The following is a 17,615-nucleotide window of genomic DNA, read 5'->3' as shown; positions in this document are numbered from 1 at the left end:
CCCTCAGAGGTTACCTTTGAGCTGGGGCAAGGGGTGCAGCTCCGGCTGGCTGCCCTGGCTGCGGAACTGCGACGAGCCCTGCGAGCGCTTCTGCCTCTGCGCTTTGCGCACCGATTTCCGGGTGAAGCCGTCCACTTTCTCCGAGGCCGAGATGGCGGCGCTGGCAGCCCCCGCCGGCGGCGGCGACGACGACGACATCACCACGGCCCTGGTGCTTGGCAGCTCCGGCTGCTGCTTGCACGGAACGGGCAGCAGCAGGAGGAGGAGGCGGGGGAGAGGCGCCGAGAGCTCGCGCCCCTCCGCCCCGTTCCCCCGGCCGCACTGCCCTCCCGCTCCCGGGCGCCGCCGAGCTTCTCCTAGCCGCCCACCGACGCCTCACGGCCACATCTCAGTACCGGAGGTTCCTGGTCCCCGACGCGCGGCGAGCTCCCGGGGCTGACGGAGGCGAGGGCGGGGGTAGAGGGGGGGTGAAGAAGTTGTTGACTCCGAGTTCGGAGGGCTGGTGGACGGGAGCCCGAAGTTTAGACAACTGAGGCGAGGACGCTGGGGTGCGGACGTCGAACGCGCCTCTCGTCCCTGCAGCCCGGGTCGCCAGCCGGCCGGCCCGCCAGCACCTCAGTGGCCGCAGCTAGCGCAGCCCGCCCTGCCTGGAGCCTCCTCCCGAGGCGCTGCCATCGCGGGTCCCCTCCGAGCCGCTGTCGCCACCGCCGCGGTGTCCGCTCTTCCCTGTCAGCGCCGACTCCTCATCTCCCGTGAACCGCCGCCCCGGCCCTGGGCGCGCACACACACTCGCTCCTCGAAGCGCCGAGCAGTCCGAACCCCCTCCCCCACGCGCCCTTCCGCAGCCCACAGGGAACCCCTGGCGGGCGACCGCTACAACTTGAGAAGGTGCTGGGTAGAGGCAAGGGGGGAGTGTGAGTGCGTGTGCGCGCGCGCGCTAGGGCGCGCGGCCAGGGGGAGGGACCGCGCGGGGGATGGGGAGGGAGGAGATTGACTGACAACTTCCGCGGGGTCCCGCCAGCCTCTCGGAGGCCCGGGAAGGAGTAGGGGGTGGGAAAGCACGCCAGCTCCCTCAGCCAATCGCAGGGCTAAGCGGCAGCAACGGGGTGAAGCTTGGCCTCCTGCAAGGGCTATCAAACTGGGAGGTTAGGCAGAGGAATGGGGCGTGGTTGTATGACGGACCTCGGCTACAGCCAATCGTTAGTGAGGATGACAAGCGGAGTGCCACTCTCACGTCACAACAGTGTAACTAACTCTAATGATTGAGGGGAGGTGCCCCTCCACCAGCGATCAGCTTTGCACGCCTGCGCGACAGCTCCAGGCTATAATTGCGCTCCTGACAGCCTATGAGAAGACCGGGAAACTAGAGGAGGGAGTTTAGAGAACAAAATAAACTGCGCCCATCCTTCCCTCCCCTCTCTACTGGCCAATGAGGAACTGAAGCGACTGGTGGAGAGCTTGAGGGCTGGGGCGCGAAAGAGCGCCAGGTGTTACATCACTGAAAAGGGGTGGAGCAAAGGCCTGGTAGGGGTGGAACAAGCAGTGTGATTGATGGCTGAAGTAGTCCCACGGAGGAAGGCGAGGAAATGAACCTGTCCAATCAGAGCGAGGTGCTGGCCCCTGTGGGCGGGCCTTGGAGCCTCGCCTGCCCTAAGCCGCGCACTTGGAAGTTAACGGGATAAATTTATAGCTCTCTGGTGGCTCTAGCACTGCACTTCCTGAGAGCTCTTCTACCGCGAGTTTGGGCAGTCTGGCGTACACTACTGCAAAGAGTTTCCCAGATCCACACCCTGCAGGAAGAGATTTATCATTCCCAATTTAGTATCCTACTAATTTTCACTCTTCTTCAGCCGGAGGCCTTCAGCTGCTCCAACAGGAGGAGTACAAATTGGCTGATCTGTGGTTTGTGGATTTGAGGGCTTGCCATTTACTCTTACTGGGATCCCCTGTAGATTCCATCCAGATTTTAAACTTTTTAAGGACAGGGACTACTGGTCATCTTAGTTTTTTTGTGTGGCGCTTTCTGTATAATGATGCTTAATAAAAATAAGTGAGCTGAACAGTCTGTCTTCTCTGCGGCTTGGCGGACCCCAATCACCATTTCTCTCCCACAAGCCCCAGACCTCTTCCTTTCGACAAAATTAAAATGGTTGCCATATATTTAAGCAAAACTATCTGATGCATATGTACCGAAGATGCCAACTTTGGGTAGGAAGTTGGATTCCAGATCTAAAACCAAACACTACTTTAAAATATTTCCTTCCTTACATTCACTGAGTGGTGAAATCGTACACAAGCCTCCTAGTCAAGGAGGTTCAAACCTCAGCAGCGTCTTTGACACCTTCCTCATCAAATCAAGTTCCAGATCGTGTTGAATCTACCTTCACAAACGTTCAAACCAAGCCTTCCTTACAATTTGCACAACCAACCCACCAAATATAGTTCAGGGCTTTCAAACTCATTGCCAGATCAGTCTTTTTAAATGCCAAATTTTCTTATTGGCATGTGTGAAGAGCCATCCAGTACCTACAGAATAAAGTCCCAATTCCAGGCTCTTCTCAATCTAACTTGTGGCTGTCTTTCCAGGCATAAATCGTGCCATGTCCCTACACACACTCTTTTTCAATATAGACACATCATTCCACATACTGATACCCTAAAAGTATAGTGCTTCCTTGACCCTCAGCTCCAACATCTTGAAATAATTTTTTTCCCCATCTTGTTGAGACCTAACTGTATTTTCTAACCCTAGCTCAACCCCTATCTTTTATGAAGCCATTCATGATAATCTGGCCAAAAGGGATGCCTTTCTTCTTTACATTCCTATAACATTTATTATCTATAACACTCACAGGGTCTGTCATCATATAATGTCAGAGATGGCAGGCACTCTGCTCTTTCTCCCCTGGAAGTCTGTAAACACTAAGAGAGCAAGAACTCAGTTATTTTATACCTATGTATCTTTTACTGAACAAAGGATAGATATGCAGTATGTAACAGTCTAATTTTTAGTTCTCAAGAACAAGGTTTCTGAAAGCATGATCATTGGATCGCCTGCATCAAAATCCTCTGAGGTGCTTACTTAAAATGCAGATTCCTGGACCTGACCCCAGACACACAGAATCAGAACCTACGGGAAAAACACTGAGAAATCTACTTTTAATAAGCTCCCTAGGTCATTCTTATGCACACAAAAGTTTGAAACTACTATTATCTAGTCACCTGGATTTTATTTAGAATAGATTATAAATGTCTAAAAGTCAAGGGTAGTACTATTTATAATAAAGAGCATTTACATAGGATAAGAAGGGGAAATAAATAGCAGAGCACACCAATAAAGCTAAAATTCATACTGGAATATGATAGATAATAAATAATGGAAAATAGAGACCAAGTAGAATAGATAGAAAATAGATACTAGAAACAAATTATTGGGAGGCTTGGAACCAGCAAAACTGTCAGGGCTTTCTGAAACAGCCTCTTGGAGAAGAATTTTGAGAAAAATTTTAAATAAAGAGTGAGTCAAAGCCTAAGAAGAGAGAAGGATGGCATTCCATGTTGAAGTCACCAGACATTTTGGGGGAGATGGAGAATACAATAGCCAAAGAATCAAAAGGCCTGACTTTATTAATTATCAATAGTTTGGGCCTGTCGAGTCACTCACCCTCTCTGAGTCTTAGTTTCCACATTTGTTTATCGGAAAAAAATAAGTAACCAGCCTTCTTTACAATGTTGACATGAGTTTTAAATGTGATACATAAAACAAAGCACTTGGGAAAGTGAATATTTTGCACATGATAATTTTGTAGACATATGTATTTATTGAACATTTATTTTCCATGTACTATCTTAAGTAAATAAGGTATCTGGGTCCTAAATAGAGATTTGTTCACTAATAATCATCTAACAGAAAACTGCAATCTCAGTGCTGATCTGTATGTAACTCTGACACAGGAAGAGTGTCAAGGATGATTCCATGCTGTATCACTCCTGCCTTTTCCCATATGTGAAGACCCATATGTGATTCAGAGGTCAAGGCTTCATCACTGCAAATTCTTTGGTTTACTTTATCCCCACATGACTTGAATTCCTTAGTCCATAAGCATAAATATGCTTAGTGATCTCATTCTTTTATTTACAATACCTAGCTTGCTGGGGAAAATAAGTAATTCGTGAGACAACAATATCCACAAAGCAAAATCACAGTCTTTTAATGGTTTAAAGAGTGCATCGGAGGGGGGAAAAAAATTCCACCACCTCTGATGGCTGAGCATATTATTTATGCTTTCAATTTCAAGAATAATAGAAGAAATATTTTTTTTAAAGAGTGCATCAGGGAGAGTATTCTTTTCAAATCACTGTGAAATTCTCTAAAGCATGTCCAAGTAAAGTTTTGGCTGTCAACGTTCTCTTTCCTTAAGAGCCATAATACCCAAACTGTGCTCCAACAGAACACCAAACAAATGTGTTTTATCTGCAGAGTCAAATAGTAGTGGTCTTTTCCAAATTTACAAAAATATAATAAAATAAAATTTCTTCCTTACATCTTTCTTAAAAGTTTGATTCTTTTCTATTGCGTTACTATACTGGGATCTAAATCAAGATAGTATCTGATTTATCATAAAAATTTTAATTTTTAATATGTCACTCCTTTTTATTTAAATACATTCAAATTATGTAAAATTCAGAAAGAATGAAAGGGTAACAGGAAAAGTCTCACTCCCATTTCTGTCTCCCAAAATCCAGGTCCCCTCCTGGGAGGGAATCAATGCTCTCAGATTCTTATATGTGCTTCCAGAGATAAAATAGGTTTACTCTCTTAAGATTTAATAAATTCACATTTTTAGATGTTCCACCAAAAGCTACATGATTTATAGTTATTTCATCACCTGAAGAAGTTTGAAAACCACTGCTCTATCCATCAATGAACCTTCCAGAGTTCTTACAGGTTTATTCATAGCTATTCATTCATTCATTATTTTATTCGTTAATTCATCATGTAACAGATATTTATATATACATGCTATGCATCAACAAAATATGAAAGTTGAAGGGACCTTAGATGCTAATCAGCTCAAGTTGGTACCTGACCCCAGGTAGACCAAGAAGGTCCTCCTTCAAACTGATCCAAATTGGAAAGTCCTTTTTTTTTTTTTTCATATCTTACAGGAGACTTTTGTTTCTATGTACAATGAGATCTTCTGACCAATAACTTACTATGCAAGTCGTCAAAGCTTATAGGCACTTGGTTCATAAACTAAACTCAGCGCTTTTCTAGATTTTTTTCAGGGACTCTAATTCTGTGTTGTCTTTCTGGCCACTGTTCAAGCACAAGTACACATTGAGATGATTGGAATTCCTGCAATTTTCAGGAAGGGTCCTTTGTTAACAGCACAAGATCCGTAGTCATGGTTTTCAATTGCTGCCATTTTTGCTTTAATTATAAATTGCTTACAGTTAAGCTTGTCATTATTAAATCAGTTTGTTGCTGGCTATTACACAGGCTATTGTCTTGGTCAATCAAGAATTTAGACTAGGTCAGTAGTCTGGCGGTAGAGATGGTTAGATTGGAGACTTTTTTCAGAGGAGGATTACATAGGACTTGCAGAAGGATTGAATGTGAGCTCTTGGTACAGCAGAGTTATTATTAATCCCCCCAAAACATGCTGGTACACTTATACTTTATGATTATCTCTGAATCCTTTTTCTATAGCTGTGAGATCTTTTGCCCCATCTTAAGTGGGCTGCAATCATAAATGTTCAATAACCCCTGGTGTGCCCAATCCTACCTGTATACTAGATGAGGAACCAGGATATAGTTTGAAGGGGCTCAGCTCATGCTGTATTCTCTTGTCCTTGCAGAGTGGGATTTAAAAGACTGATACTGGCGAACTCTCCACTCTTTAATTCAACTGCAAGTATTTTTCAAGTGTCTTCTATGTGCCAGGCAATATGCCAGACACTAGGAATGAAGAGATAAATAAAGCATGGACCTTACAATTTAGTGAGGACAGACAGCATGACAAATCAAAGACTATACCCTAAATGTTTCCTACGGTGTTGTGTAAACATACTGGAAAGAAGAGCAAATTTGGTTTGTGAAGAGAGAGTCAGAGAAAATTTAACAGAAAACGTAATGCTTGAAGTGAGCCTTGAAACAAAATGAAGTTTTCATATGTATAAGAACAACAACAGAAAAGAATACTTGCCATTCAAGAAACTAATTTCCCACATTTCTTCATCACTAAAAAGATTTCCAGGGAATTCCCTGGTGGTCTGCCATGGCCCGGGTTCAATTCCTGGTTGGGGAACTGAGATCCGGCAAGACGCGTGGCCAAAAAAAAAAAAATTTCCGTATCTCAGTCAATGAATTTACTTAGTTCACACAATATGTTACCAAAAAAAAAAAAAAAAGAAAAAATTCCATTGCAACAGAAGAATATATTTTGCCACACCTTGTCAGAATTTGACCTGGAGGTGAATGGGCAAAGACAAGCAAAGATTAAATTCAACACAGGACTGCTCTCTGGGTATATATTGAGGAGCAGTGATTACAAAACTACTGTATGGCTCCTTAATGTTCCACTCATATGCAGATTTTATATAAACCTATAAGTGGTCTTCCTCTTTCATCTGCCTGGAGGAAGCATGTAGTAAGCTTTGAAGAAGTCCCTGTCTTAAAATACCTAGCAGCTGCATGCCAGCAATACGTTCTCTCTTATTGGCTTGTTATTTTGGCTCAAACTTGCAGAATATAATTAATTTGAAAATCTAAGAAATTGACCTTGTATCTTCAATATCAGGAGGTGTTTATGCTTTGAAGAAGCAATGCTAGTAGTACTATGGGATTTTCAGGAATTATTGAACTGGAAATTCTCCAGTGTTTTCAGATCCTAAGCTTTGACTTCTATACCAGAGGATACAGTTTTTTTAAAAAAACTGTGTGTGTCTCTGGGTGTGTATATATAATCATCACCATAAATTTGACACCTACTGTGTACTAAGCGTTATTCATATAAAGAATCTGGCAAAAAGAGATCAAACAAGATTCTCTATTAAAGTCCCTCTCATCTGTGTGACACGCCTCTCTATTCCCCTGGGAGTTTGGTCCCAGTGACTTCTGTCATGTCCAGGAGCAATTTTTTGTATTCTAGCATCTCTGGGGTCCTCTATTCTTTTCTTGTAAAAATCAGTGAAAATTCAAGCTCTCTTTATTCATTCTGTATAAAGACATTCACCAAAAATGAAATTGAATGGATTGGACTGTCACTGCCATAAGATGCCCAGCACTTTAAAATTTTTGTATATGTAGAGCTCTGAAGTCCTGTTACTTAGAAGGAAAATGAGATTATCAAGAGATATAATGGTGCCCAATGTTTCCTATTCATTCACTCAAAAAATATTCATTAATCTCCTATAACATGCCTGGTTCATTCCAGGTGATTGATAAATAGCCATGAGTGACACAAGGCTGACTGCATGGAGCTCACCATCAGTGGGGAGAGCTCACATCAATTAAAATTCAACTATGGAAACAAAGCAGGGAATATGCACCAGAGGAAACATTGTATTATTGCACACATGTATGGGCAAACCAGGAGGGTTGGTCATGCTATGGACCAAACAAGCACCATCACCAATTTATGAGGCCTGTTATGAACCCTAAGGGTGTTGACCCTAAGGGAGCACGAACTCTAGCGGAAGAGATGAGGCATCAGCCCAGGGAAAGATAACTTCTCATTCAGGACAGTATTTGATGAGAGCCAAGACAACAAAGTCCAAGGGAGTTCACAGGTGATGCTCGTGCTGAGGTGGAAGACATGGGATTTTAGCTGGATCCAGAGGATTGGGAATAATTAAGTAAAGAAAAGTAGACGTGTTAGGGGAGAGCACCATCCAGCTACTTACTACAAATCTCTCCAGCACAAAGTGTCCAGCTTATTATGCCCACCTCCTCCTCCCCCACTACTTGATATTGCCGCCCAGCAGTCAGTGAAGGAAGGGTGTGAAGGCACACGGGTGGGGAAGTACAGGCATGTACAGGGGGTGTTAGATGTCTTTCCTAGAGAAGGTGATTTCTGGAGGGGTAGTGGGAGACAAAGCTGGAAAAGGTGCATTCATTCAGTCATTCAACAAACATTCAATGCTTATTATAGGCTATTTTCTGCTCTAGGTTCTGGGGATAGAAAAAAAAAAACAAAACAGGTTTTTCCCTCAGAGAGTCTGGAAAGGAAAGTAAAATGAAAACATAAAAACAAAAAAACCCACAAACCACCATAGACAGTATAATAAGTGCTGTGTCAAAGGTAAGCACAGAGGAAGAATGCAGAATCTATGGGGTGGGGAGCAAGATAGCCTTTCTGGAGGAAGAGGTTCTAGATTTGAGAATTGAAGAACATAGGGAGTTAGTCAGGACTTTCCCAGTGGCGCAGTGGTTAAGAAGCCACCTGCCAATGCAGGGAACACGGGTTCAAGCCCTGGTCCGGGAAGATCCCACATGCCACGGAGCAACTAAGCCCGTGTGCCACAACTACTGAGCCTGTGCTCTAGAGCCTGCAAGCAACAACTACTGAGCCTGCGTGCTACAACTACTGAAGCCCGTGCGCCTAGAGCCTGTGCTCCACAACAAGAGAAGCCACCACAACGAGAAGCCCGCGCACCGCAGTGAAGAGTAGCCCCCGCTTGCCGCAACTAGAGAAAACCCCTATGCAGCAACAAAGACCCAATGTAGCCAAAAATAAATAAATAAATTTTAAAAAAGGAGTTAGTCAGGAAAACCCAGAAAAGGGAATTTATTCCAAGAAGCATGAAGGAGATGTTTAAGGTACAGAGCCCTGAGAGAAGGGGATACATCAGGAAGTTGAAGGGAGTTTGGTATGAAGGCTTTGAGGTAGCAGCAGACAAAGAAGATGGTATCAGATTATGGAGTGTCTGTAAGTTTGGACTTTATGCTGAGGTCAGTAGGGAGACGCCAAAGCATGTTTGAATGGAAGATGTCACGTGGAAAGCAGTGTTTTAAGAGTACTGGGTGGGGAAAGTGGAAGCCAGCAAGATTAGCTGGAGGTGAGGATAGGTGTCCAGGAGAAGGACTTAACTGAGTGGTGCTGAGCAGTGTGTGTCAGCACCTGTGGAGCTTTTCTAAGCTATACGGTATTTTGAAAAAATTCCCAAGTGACAATCCAGACCCCCACCCCCCATCCCCATCCCCCATTCCTTGATGATCACTGGCTTAAACTAAAAATGGCCCTGGAAATAGATATGAAAGACATTACAGAGGAAACACCCGAGAGGTTTGATGGATGGGGGGTGGCAAGTCAAAGGGAAGAATTACAAAGGGTGCCAAGGTTTTGAACTGGGGGTCTTTAACCAAAAGGTTCAAAAGCTAAGCCAGTTTTCTTCTGTGGGAGGGAGACGAAAGGAGTGCCAGAGGAAGGAAGGAAAGGGGAAGCAAAGATGACTCTGAGGTTAGACATGTCGAGTTAATAGTTCTTTAAGGTCATTGAGGCGGAGAGCTGGATCTTTATTTTTAAAAAGAGGTGATGACATGTTGTATATTAATTTGGGGAAAGATGAAGACTAGACTGGGCTAACAGCCTGGAGTAGGCCAGAGCAAAGAAGGAAATTACACAAACAACACAAGCCTCTTTTTTCCACTTTAAGGAGAAAAAAATCATGACAGAAACAAATGGGCAAAAGATGTGTAGCCTGTCATGTGTCTCGGCGGTCTCCGGTGCCAAACGCACAGTAGGACTGCACAGGAGAGAAGCAGGGCCCAGCCACTTGTACCTGCTGTGGCAGAGGGCCAGGGATCAGGAATGAGGCAGCCCTTGCTATTCACAAATAGGGCTCAGTGACTCCTCTGGACACACCATCTCTCACACACACAGACACACACACACACACACACACACTGTCCTTAATTCCTAACCACCATCCTAATCACAAAACTATGACAAAATCTCTTTATGATACCTTTACAGAGGAAGAAATCTATCTACCAACTGAGGATCTCTTTCCAGCTTGAAGCAAAGCCTGTGTAAGGTTTCCAGCTTCTCCAGCCTCTTGAATGGCTAAGACCTCTTCTTGCCCTAAGGAGCTCAGTCCCACTCCCTCACACTGAATTAGTGATTGTATTTCAGCTTACTGAGGGTCAAGGATATGGGATAGGACTGGAGAATGACCATAAACTTGTGAGGATGCAATTCCAGTCCTTGCACATGTTAGACTCCATATTTCAACATGAATTCTTTGAGTACTGGTTTTCCTCAGAGAGAAAGAACTCTGTCAATTCAATGATTTACAGCACTGTCTCCTTCTATGGGCTAGGAGGTGCTAGGGAAACAAAAATGAGGGAGGCATAGCTTTTGCTTCTTTGGAGTTTACGCTTTCATGGGGAAGAAAGGTCCAATGCACAGAGAATCAGCCATGAAGAGGGATGTACAGACAAAATGCAATTAGAATTCAAGGAGGAAAAATAACATCCTGGGGGGGAGGTGAAGGACACATGACAGGGAGGAGCAGGACGTTTAAAACTGACCTTGAGGGCTTCGCTGGTGGCGCAGTGGTTGAGAGTCCGCCTGCCGATGCAGGGGATGCGGGTTCGTGCCCCGGTCCGGGAAGATCCCACGTGCCGCGGAGCGGCTGGGCCCGTGAGCCATGGCCGCTGAGCCTGCGCGTCCGGAGCCTGTGCTCTGCAACGGGAGAGGCCACAACAGTGAGAGGCCCGCGTACCGCAAAGAAAAAAACAAACAAACAAAAAAAACTGACCTTGAAAAATGCACAGAATTTCAATGGGTAGATATGTAGAGGAAAAGGGGAGAACATTCTGGTAAAGGGAAGCATAAGCAAAGTTGCTGAAATGTATGGCATATTTGAGAACAGCAGCTAGTTTAGTCTGGCTGGAGTATGGAGTAACAGGAGATAAAGCTGGAACATAGGTTGGGGGCCTAGTGTAGAGTACTTTGAATGGCAGGGTGAGAAGCTATTGAAGACTTAGGAGCAGGCAGTGATTGATCAAACCTGGATGTAAGAGGATTACTCCTCCAGCTATTAACTCAGGGAATAAAGGGGATGGAGGCTACAGGTAGAGAGAAATTTTGACCATGTTGAGTCTAACATGTCTGTGGACTCTCCAAATGAAGATGCTCATTAAAGCCTGGGATGAGGGTCTGTCTGTGTTCAGGATGGTTAAGGTCTTTATAGCCTGAGTTTTTTCATCTGTAAAACAAGGACAAAAAAAAAACTTACTTTGAAGATGCTTGGGGAATTAGACACAATTCTTTGAAAAACACTTACCACAGTGCCTGACTAATAGTAGGCATGTGGGACAGATCCTGGTGATGGTACTTGTGGTGGTAGTAGCATCAGTAGTAGTTGTACTGTCAGTTCTTCCTTCTAATCCTTTTTTCTGCCCAGAATTCTGCCACGAGTTCAAGAAATAAAACCAAATGGCAAACCCTTGCTGTAGCCAGAATTGCCCCTCCCCTGAGATGACCAAGGCTGTGTATTCGGTCAAGCAATTGTACTGGCTCCTTTGTCCCTTAAGGTAACCACTCTACTGGGAGACCTCTTAGCCCCTGGTAAATAGAGTTCTGTTGAGTGTCTGTTTTTTCTGCAAGGGAAAAGGGACAACAAGGGAAATGGAATTCCTTAGATCCCTGGGGAGAAAGGAAGTAATAGGCTGTCAGTGACATCAGGGAGGAAAGTTAGAAGACAGTTTGACTTGTACAGAAAAATATTTTTATTGACTTAAGCAAGAGCAATTTTAGCAGTGCAAAAAGAAATCATGATGAAGAAACTTGCACTTCCAGACATGAAAATTAACTGAAACTGGATTTCCCCTGTCACAGTAAACAAGAAGTTTGGGCAAAAATGCGTGAAATAATTGTTTTCATCATACAACACACAGCGCAGGGTTGTGATTCCTGGGAGAAGAGAAACAAATAAAGTGATATGTACAATATTCCTAGCTTTCTTCTTAGAGGCACTTTCCAGATCACAAGAAGGGGGGATCTGAGCAGACAAAAGAGTCTTGCTAAAATGTGGGCAAAAAGATCAGAGTTTGGGCAGGCTGAGGTGGCGGTAATTTTTGAGGCAGAGTACCAGAGAAGAGGGAGGTATACAGAGAAAGAAATGTTGAGTCCCCTTGAGTCTTAAGCTGAATACTAAGCTGCATAAGGTATAACTCTATGAGACTCATGAAAGAGAACTCTTAGATTGCTAAAAGTTAAACAAATTCCTGAGCTGAGCTGGGAAGCACTCAAGTTCCAACCAGGCAGAATGGAGAGACCTTGTTGAACTCTTGTGGCTTTTAGAAGAGACCCTAGAGGGAGCATGCCTATGTAGTAGGGCTAAACTAGCCCTAAAGTAAAGGTTAGATCTTCCCTAACAAAGCTTAAAAAAGATCAAACTGAGGTTATGCAATTAGGTGACAAAAACTGTAAAAAAGCTATAATGTGCTCAGTAATTTAAAGGAAAACATGAACATAATGAGGAGTGAAATGTAAACTATAAAAAAGAACCTCGTGGAACTTCTAGAGCTGAAAAGTACAATATCTGAAATGAAAAATTTACCAAATGGACTTAACAGCAGCTCAAACAATGCAGAAGAAAAGATCATAGACTTGAAAATATAGCAGCAGAAACTATCCATATTACAGAGAAGAAGAAACCTGGTACCCTTGGTGACCCACGAGAAAATATCAAATGGTGTAAGACAGTGTAATTGAAATCCCAAAGGAGGGTGGGGAGAGCAGAAGCAATATTTGAAGAAATAATGGCGGCACATTTTCCAAAATTGATAAAAATCACAAATCCATACATTCAAGAAATTCAAAAATCCCCAAGAAGGGTAAAAATCAATTGAGATAGAAACTGCATTCTGAATTTTTTCAATAATGGAGTGATTTTCTGAATGGACCAGTACCTGAAGGCTTAGTCCAGGGAGGAGAAGGAAAGATCTGTAAATTGGACGAAACTGTACAAATTGTGATGTGGGAAAGTAGAAACCAGCCTAGGAGACACAAACACAGAAACTTATTAAAGGAGAAGAGGTGGGCCCTCTGGAGAACCCAAATACCAAAGATGCAGACATATTGCAGAGTAAGAAGAGGAACTCTTGAGAATAAAAAAGGGTGGAGTGGCATCTCCAACTTTCTTCACTTTAAAATTTTTTTAGTCTCCTTGACCCCATACCTTACTTCTTGATGACAATCATCTCAGACTTGGGCTTAAAGCTCCTTTTTTTAAAAAAAATTTTTTTTCTTTCTTTAAACATTTTTTTTCTTTATTTTCAAATTTTTTCTTAAAAAAATTTTTATTTTCTTTCTTTGTTTTTGGGCACACGGCTTGCAGGATCCCAGTTCCTTGACCAGGGATCAAACCCGTGCCCTCGGCAGTGAAAGAACAGGGTCCTAACCACTGGACCCCCAGGGAATTCCCTGAAGCTCCATTCTTTTCCCTATCCAGTCTATCCTGAAGTTCACTGCTTCCAGAGTGGCTTCCTTAAACCCAAGAATCTCATCACTCCTCTGCCAGACATCTTTAGTGAAATTGGTACCCGAGTAGCCCTTATGTTAGATTGCCACAGGGATGGATCATGCCTCCTCACCATGAAACAGACGTGAGTTTGGCCTCAGCTTCCCAAAGCTTCCTATGTGTAGGGCTTCATGTTATTTCCTACTTTATCTTGCTTTTATTGAGCCCAGTTCTCTGTTGAGTCTCTGAACGAGGACCATTAGAAGTGCTTTATGTTTCATTTGCTTCGTTTTGCTTCTAAATAGACCCACACTTGTTCCCTCAGCCTCTTACATGCCTGTAGTCCTGGTTGTTCAAAACTTAGGCTGGCTCTCTTAACCCAAGTTTATAGACCTTGAACTTGAGAGGCCACAGGATGTCTCCTTGCAGCCAAGAGCTCCTGGCTTCAGAGGCAAGAAGGGGTTAATAAAGGCATACTGGATTTCAAATTAGGGTTTGAATCATAGGTCAGATTCTGCTGCTGAGAGACAGTCTAGAGCTGTGTTGTCCAATATGGTAGCCACTAGCTACCTGTGGCTATTGAGCTCTTGAAATGTAGCTAGTGTGACTGAGGAACTGAATTTTTAATTTTATTTAATTTTAATTTAAAACCTGAGGCACTGTAAATCATTTTCCTATTCAGCACATTGTGGAAAATATTGTTATAGTGTATGTGTTGGGTGTGTGCCTAGTTACACACATAAACGTATCTTTGATCTAGTTGGTTTCAATGGATTGACTGGGTTGAATGATTTTTGTAAAGTAAGATTATGTTTATTTGATTATTTTATGCAGACAGTGGAAGTTACAGTAATATCTATGTAAATCATGAGTAGTATTGAAATTGAAATACTTATTTTAATTTTATTTATGATATAATAAATTGTTTCTAATTTAAAAAATAAGTATGGGAAATTTTTAATATTTAAAATGATGGCATACTACTGACACACAACTGAGTAGAGATGCAGAAGCTAGTAAATACTCCGACTAAAATAGTAAAGAAAAAAAGAGACTGGAAGAAGGTATGTTGCAGATTTTGAAATGAATGGCAACTGCAATTTGCTGCAGCCAAGCAAATGAAAAAGCTGCTCATTTTGCAAAAAATAATTTTAAAGATAATAAAGTGGACAATATTAAGACATATTTTCAGGAAATACATAGTGAATTTGATAAACTGTTTCCTCTTAACAGACCAAAGAGAATTAATATTAGTTGCTTGAAATTAAAATGAAATGTCCAACAAACATTTTAAAAACAATTTTTAGCAGAATCCGAGCTTATAATTTTGGCCAGCTATAAGATGACTTGGATTCTTGCACAGAAATTAAAACTATTTTTAGATGGAGAGATAATAAATTATTATTTTAGCTTTGAAAATTTTGTTTTCATATACGAAAAAAACTTGAAAACATATTCTTTACAAAAAGTGAAAGCTATTCAATTAAGGTACTAAGTAATTGCTTGTTGAATACAAAATCCTTCTAACCATATAAAAATTCAATTGATTCAATTTTTGAAAAATTGCAAGGGCTTTCTTCAGCTTTAGAGTAATTGTGATATGAAATACTGCACGGTTAATACTTTGGATGTGGTTTATCTCAAAAGATTTTCAAACTCATGAAAAAAAAACCCTTATTTTGCAGCCTAAAAACTGAACTCATTGGTATAGATACTGTTGAGTCTTTTACAACTGTTGAAGAAAGACTTCAGCCAGATATGAAAAATGTAGTTTCCATACAATGAAAAGTTCTCCAACTATGTTGGAAGTCTGGATTTATTGAAATTTTAAAGCAAAAAACGGATCTTTCTTCTATTGCTTCATTCCTCCTATATGATACATATGAAGATATTTGTGTTCAGTTTTCTGAACAGTGCTATGGATATAGTTGTTAAAATTTTTCTATGTATGTTATGCTATGAATCATCAGCTTATAGAATTGTAGAGAGAGTAGTGGAGGACCTTTACAAAGATTGATTGTACTGTTAATTCGAGTTAAAGAGTTTCTTGAAACGAAAGGAATACTTGCCAAATATTCAATAATCAAAGACAAAAAGATAGCAGTGTGATTTATGTTTTCTTACTGATATCATACTGCATATGAATGAGCTAAATTTGAAGTTCCAAGGAAAAGAAAAATGTCTTTGTGATCTAGCTAGAAAGTACAAGAGTTTATGTTGAAATTGAAATTTTTCATAGTAATAATCAATAATAAAATTTTAACACATTTTTCAAACATGAATTAATATACAGAAGAGTTTCATTGTAATCAAGAGCATTATGTAAATTAGCTGCAAAAACGAAAATCAAAATATGAAGAACACTATTAATTTCAATGAATTCATAGTTGCTTTTCAATTTATGCAATACTTCTTTGAATTTAATGTTAATAATACTGGGTTGACAGAAGAGTTAGTGAATTACTCAACTTAGAGAAAAATTGAAACTGATAGGATTTGCTCCAAAGTCAGATCATTTCTTCTAAAATAAAGAAACCAAGTCTGACAATACAGATGCAAATATTAAAAGAGTGGTGTTTGGAACTCAATTCAATCATTGGAAAACTTTTCAGTAAGTTAGGAATAATTTGGGTATGCAACTCTAATTTTTTAACTATAAATTTTATGAAATATAATTACAGAATAAATATTTCTGATGAAAATTTAACATTTGAATTGAAATGTGCTCTAAGTTAAAAAAAAAACCACTGGATTTAGAAGATTTCACATAAAAATGTGAAATATATAATAATTTTTATATTGATTACATATTGAAATGATAATAGCTTGAGATATTTGGTTTAAAAATGTGTTATTAAAATTAATTTTACCTGTTTCTTTTTATTTATTTAATGTGGTTACTAGAACATTTAAAATTACATATGTAGGGAATTCCCTGGTGGTCCAGCGGTTAGGACTCAACACTTTCACTGCAGGGGCCCTGGTTCAATCTCTGTTCAGGGAACTAAGATCCTGCAAGCCGTGCAGCACGGCCAAAAAAAAATTACATATGTGGCTCACATTTATGTCTTTCATTATATTTCTATTGGCAGCTCTGCTCTAGAGTAGAGGCTTCAGAGACTGGGCTCTACACCCAGATAGCCTAAGTTCAAGTCTAGTCTCTGACACTTCTTAGTTGTATATCTTGGGCAAGTTGCTTAACATCTCCATTCTTCAGTTTTTCCCATCTGAAGAATGGGGATAACAATAGTTTCTACCGCATAGAGTTGTTATAAGAATTATTAAATAGTATCTGACACATAACAGTTACCATGTGTAATAGCTATTGTTGTTTTATTAACTATGTGACCTTGAGAAGTTTCTTAACCATTAATTTACTCATTTGTAAAATAGTGAAAACAACACCTACCTCACAAATTTATTTCCTGAATTAAATGAGATAAGGTATGCAGAATTATTTGACAGGAGGAGGCTGCCCAACCACAAGCTTGCTGAATCTTCCACATCTTAGTTGTTGTTCAGAAGTTTCATAATGTGGCTCAGCTCACCACTCTTTTTTTTTTAGGTTTTTTCTTTTTAATTGGAGTAGACTTTATTTACAATGTTGTGTTAGTTTTGGGTGTACAGCAAAATGAATCAGTTATACATATACATAAATCCACTCTTTTTTAGATTTTTTTCTACACATATATACATTCTTTTTAATTTTATTTTTTTATAAGTTTACTTATTTACTATTTATTTATTCTTGCTGCATTGGGTCTTGGTTGCTGCGCGCAGGCTTTCTCTAGTTGCGGCGAGCAGAGGCTACTCTTTGTTGTGGTGTGCAGGCTTCTCTTTGCGGTGGCTTCTCTTGTTGTGGAGCACAGGTTCTAGGCGCACGGGCTTCAGTAGTTGTGGCACGTGGGCTCAGTACTTGTGGCTTGTGGGCTCTACAGCGCAGGCTCAGTAGTTGTGGAGCACAGGCTTAGTTGCTTCGTGGCATGTGGGATCTTCCCGGACCAGGGTTCGAACCCGTGTCCCCTCATTGGCAGGCGGATTCTTAACCACTGCGCCACCAGGGAAGTCCCTACATTCTTTTCTAAATATTCTTTTCCATTATGGCTTATCCCAGGAGATTGGATATAGTTCCCTGTGCT

The 17,615-nt window shown here is 41.4% G+C and overlaps 1 protein-coding gene across 4 annotated transcripts in view; it reads right to left on the bottom strand.

Moving 5' to 3' along the window:
* The window catches only part of PPP2R5A (protein phosphatase 2 regulatory subunit B'alpha), a 183,345-nt gene that overhangs the window by 93,022 nt on the left and 72,708 nt on the right, over positions 1-17,615 (bottom strand). The window contains exon 3 of one of the 4 annotated variants that reach the window (XM_089909469.1): positions 10,538-11,217. In XM_089909469.1, coding sequence (XP_089765595.1) covers positions 10,538-10,658 — 121 coding nt within the window. In that variant the 5' untranslated portion in view covers positions 10,659-11,217. Of the gene's footprint in view, positions 1-14; positions 1,036-10,537; positions 11,218-17,615 lie in introns of those variants that run through there. The other 3 variants (XM_089909472.1, XM_022593431.3, XM_089909480.1) reach the window with 3 other exon arrangements.

Source organism: Delphinapterus leucas, chromosome 1, assembly GCF_059928025.1.
Source record: "Delphinapterus leucas isolate spDelLeu-1000000601 "Yukka" chromosome 1, BTC_Dleu_Yukka2, whole genome shotgun sequence".
NCBI lineage: Eukaryota > Metazoa > Chordata > Mammalia > Artiodactyla > Monodontidae > Delphinapterus > Delphinapterus leucas.
Note: the sequence above shows the minus strand (reverse complement) of the source record. Positions and strands in the feature narration are given on the sequence as shown.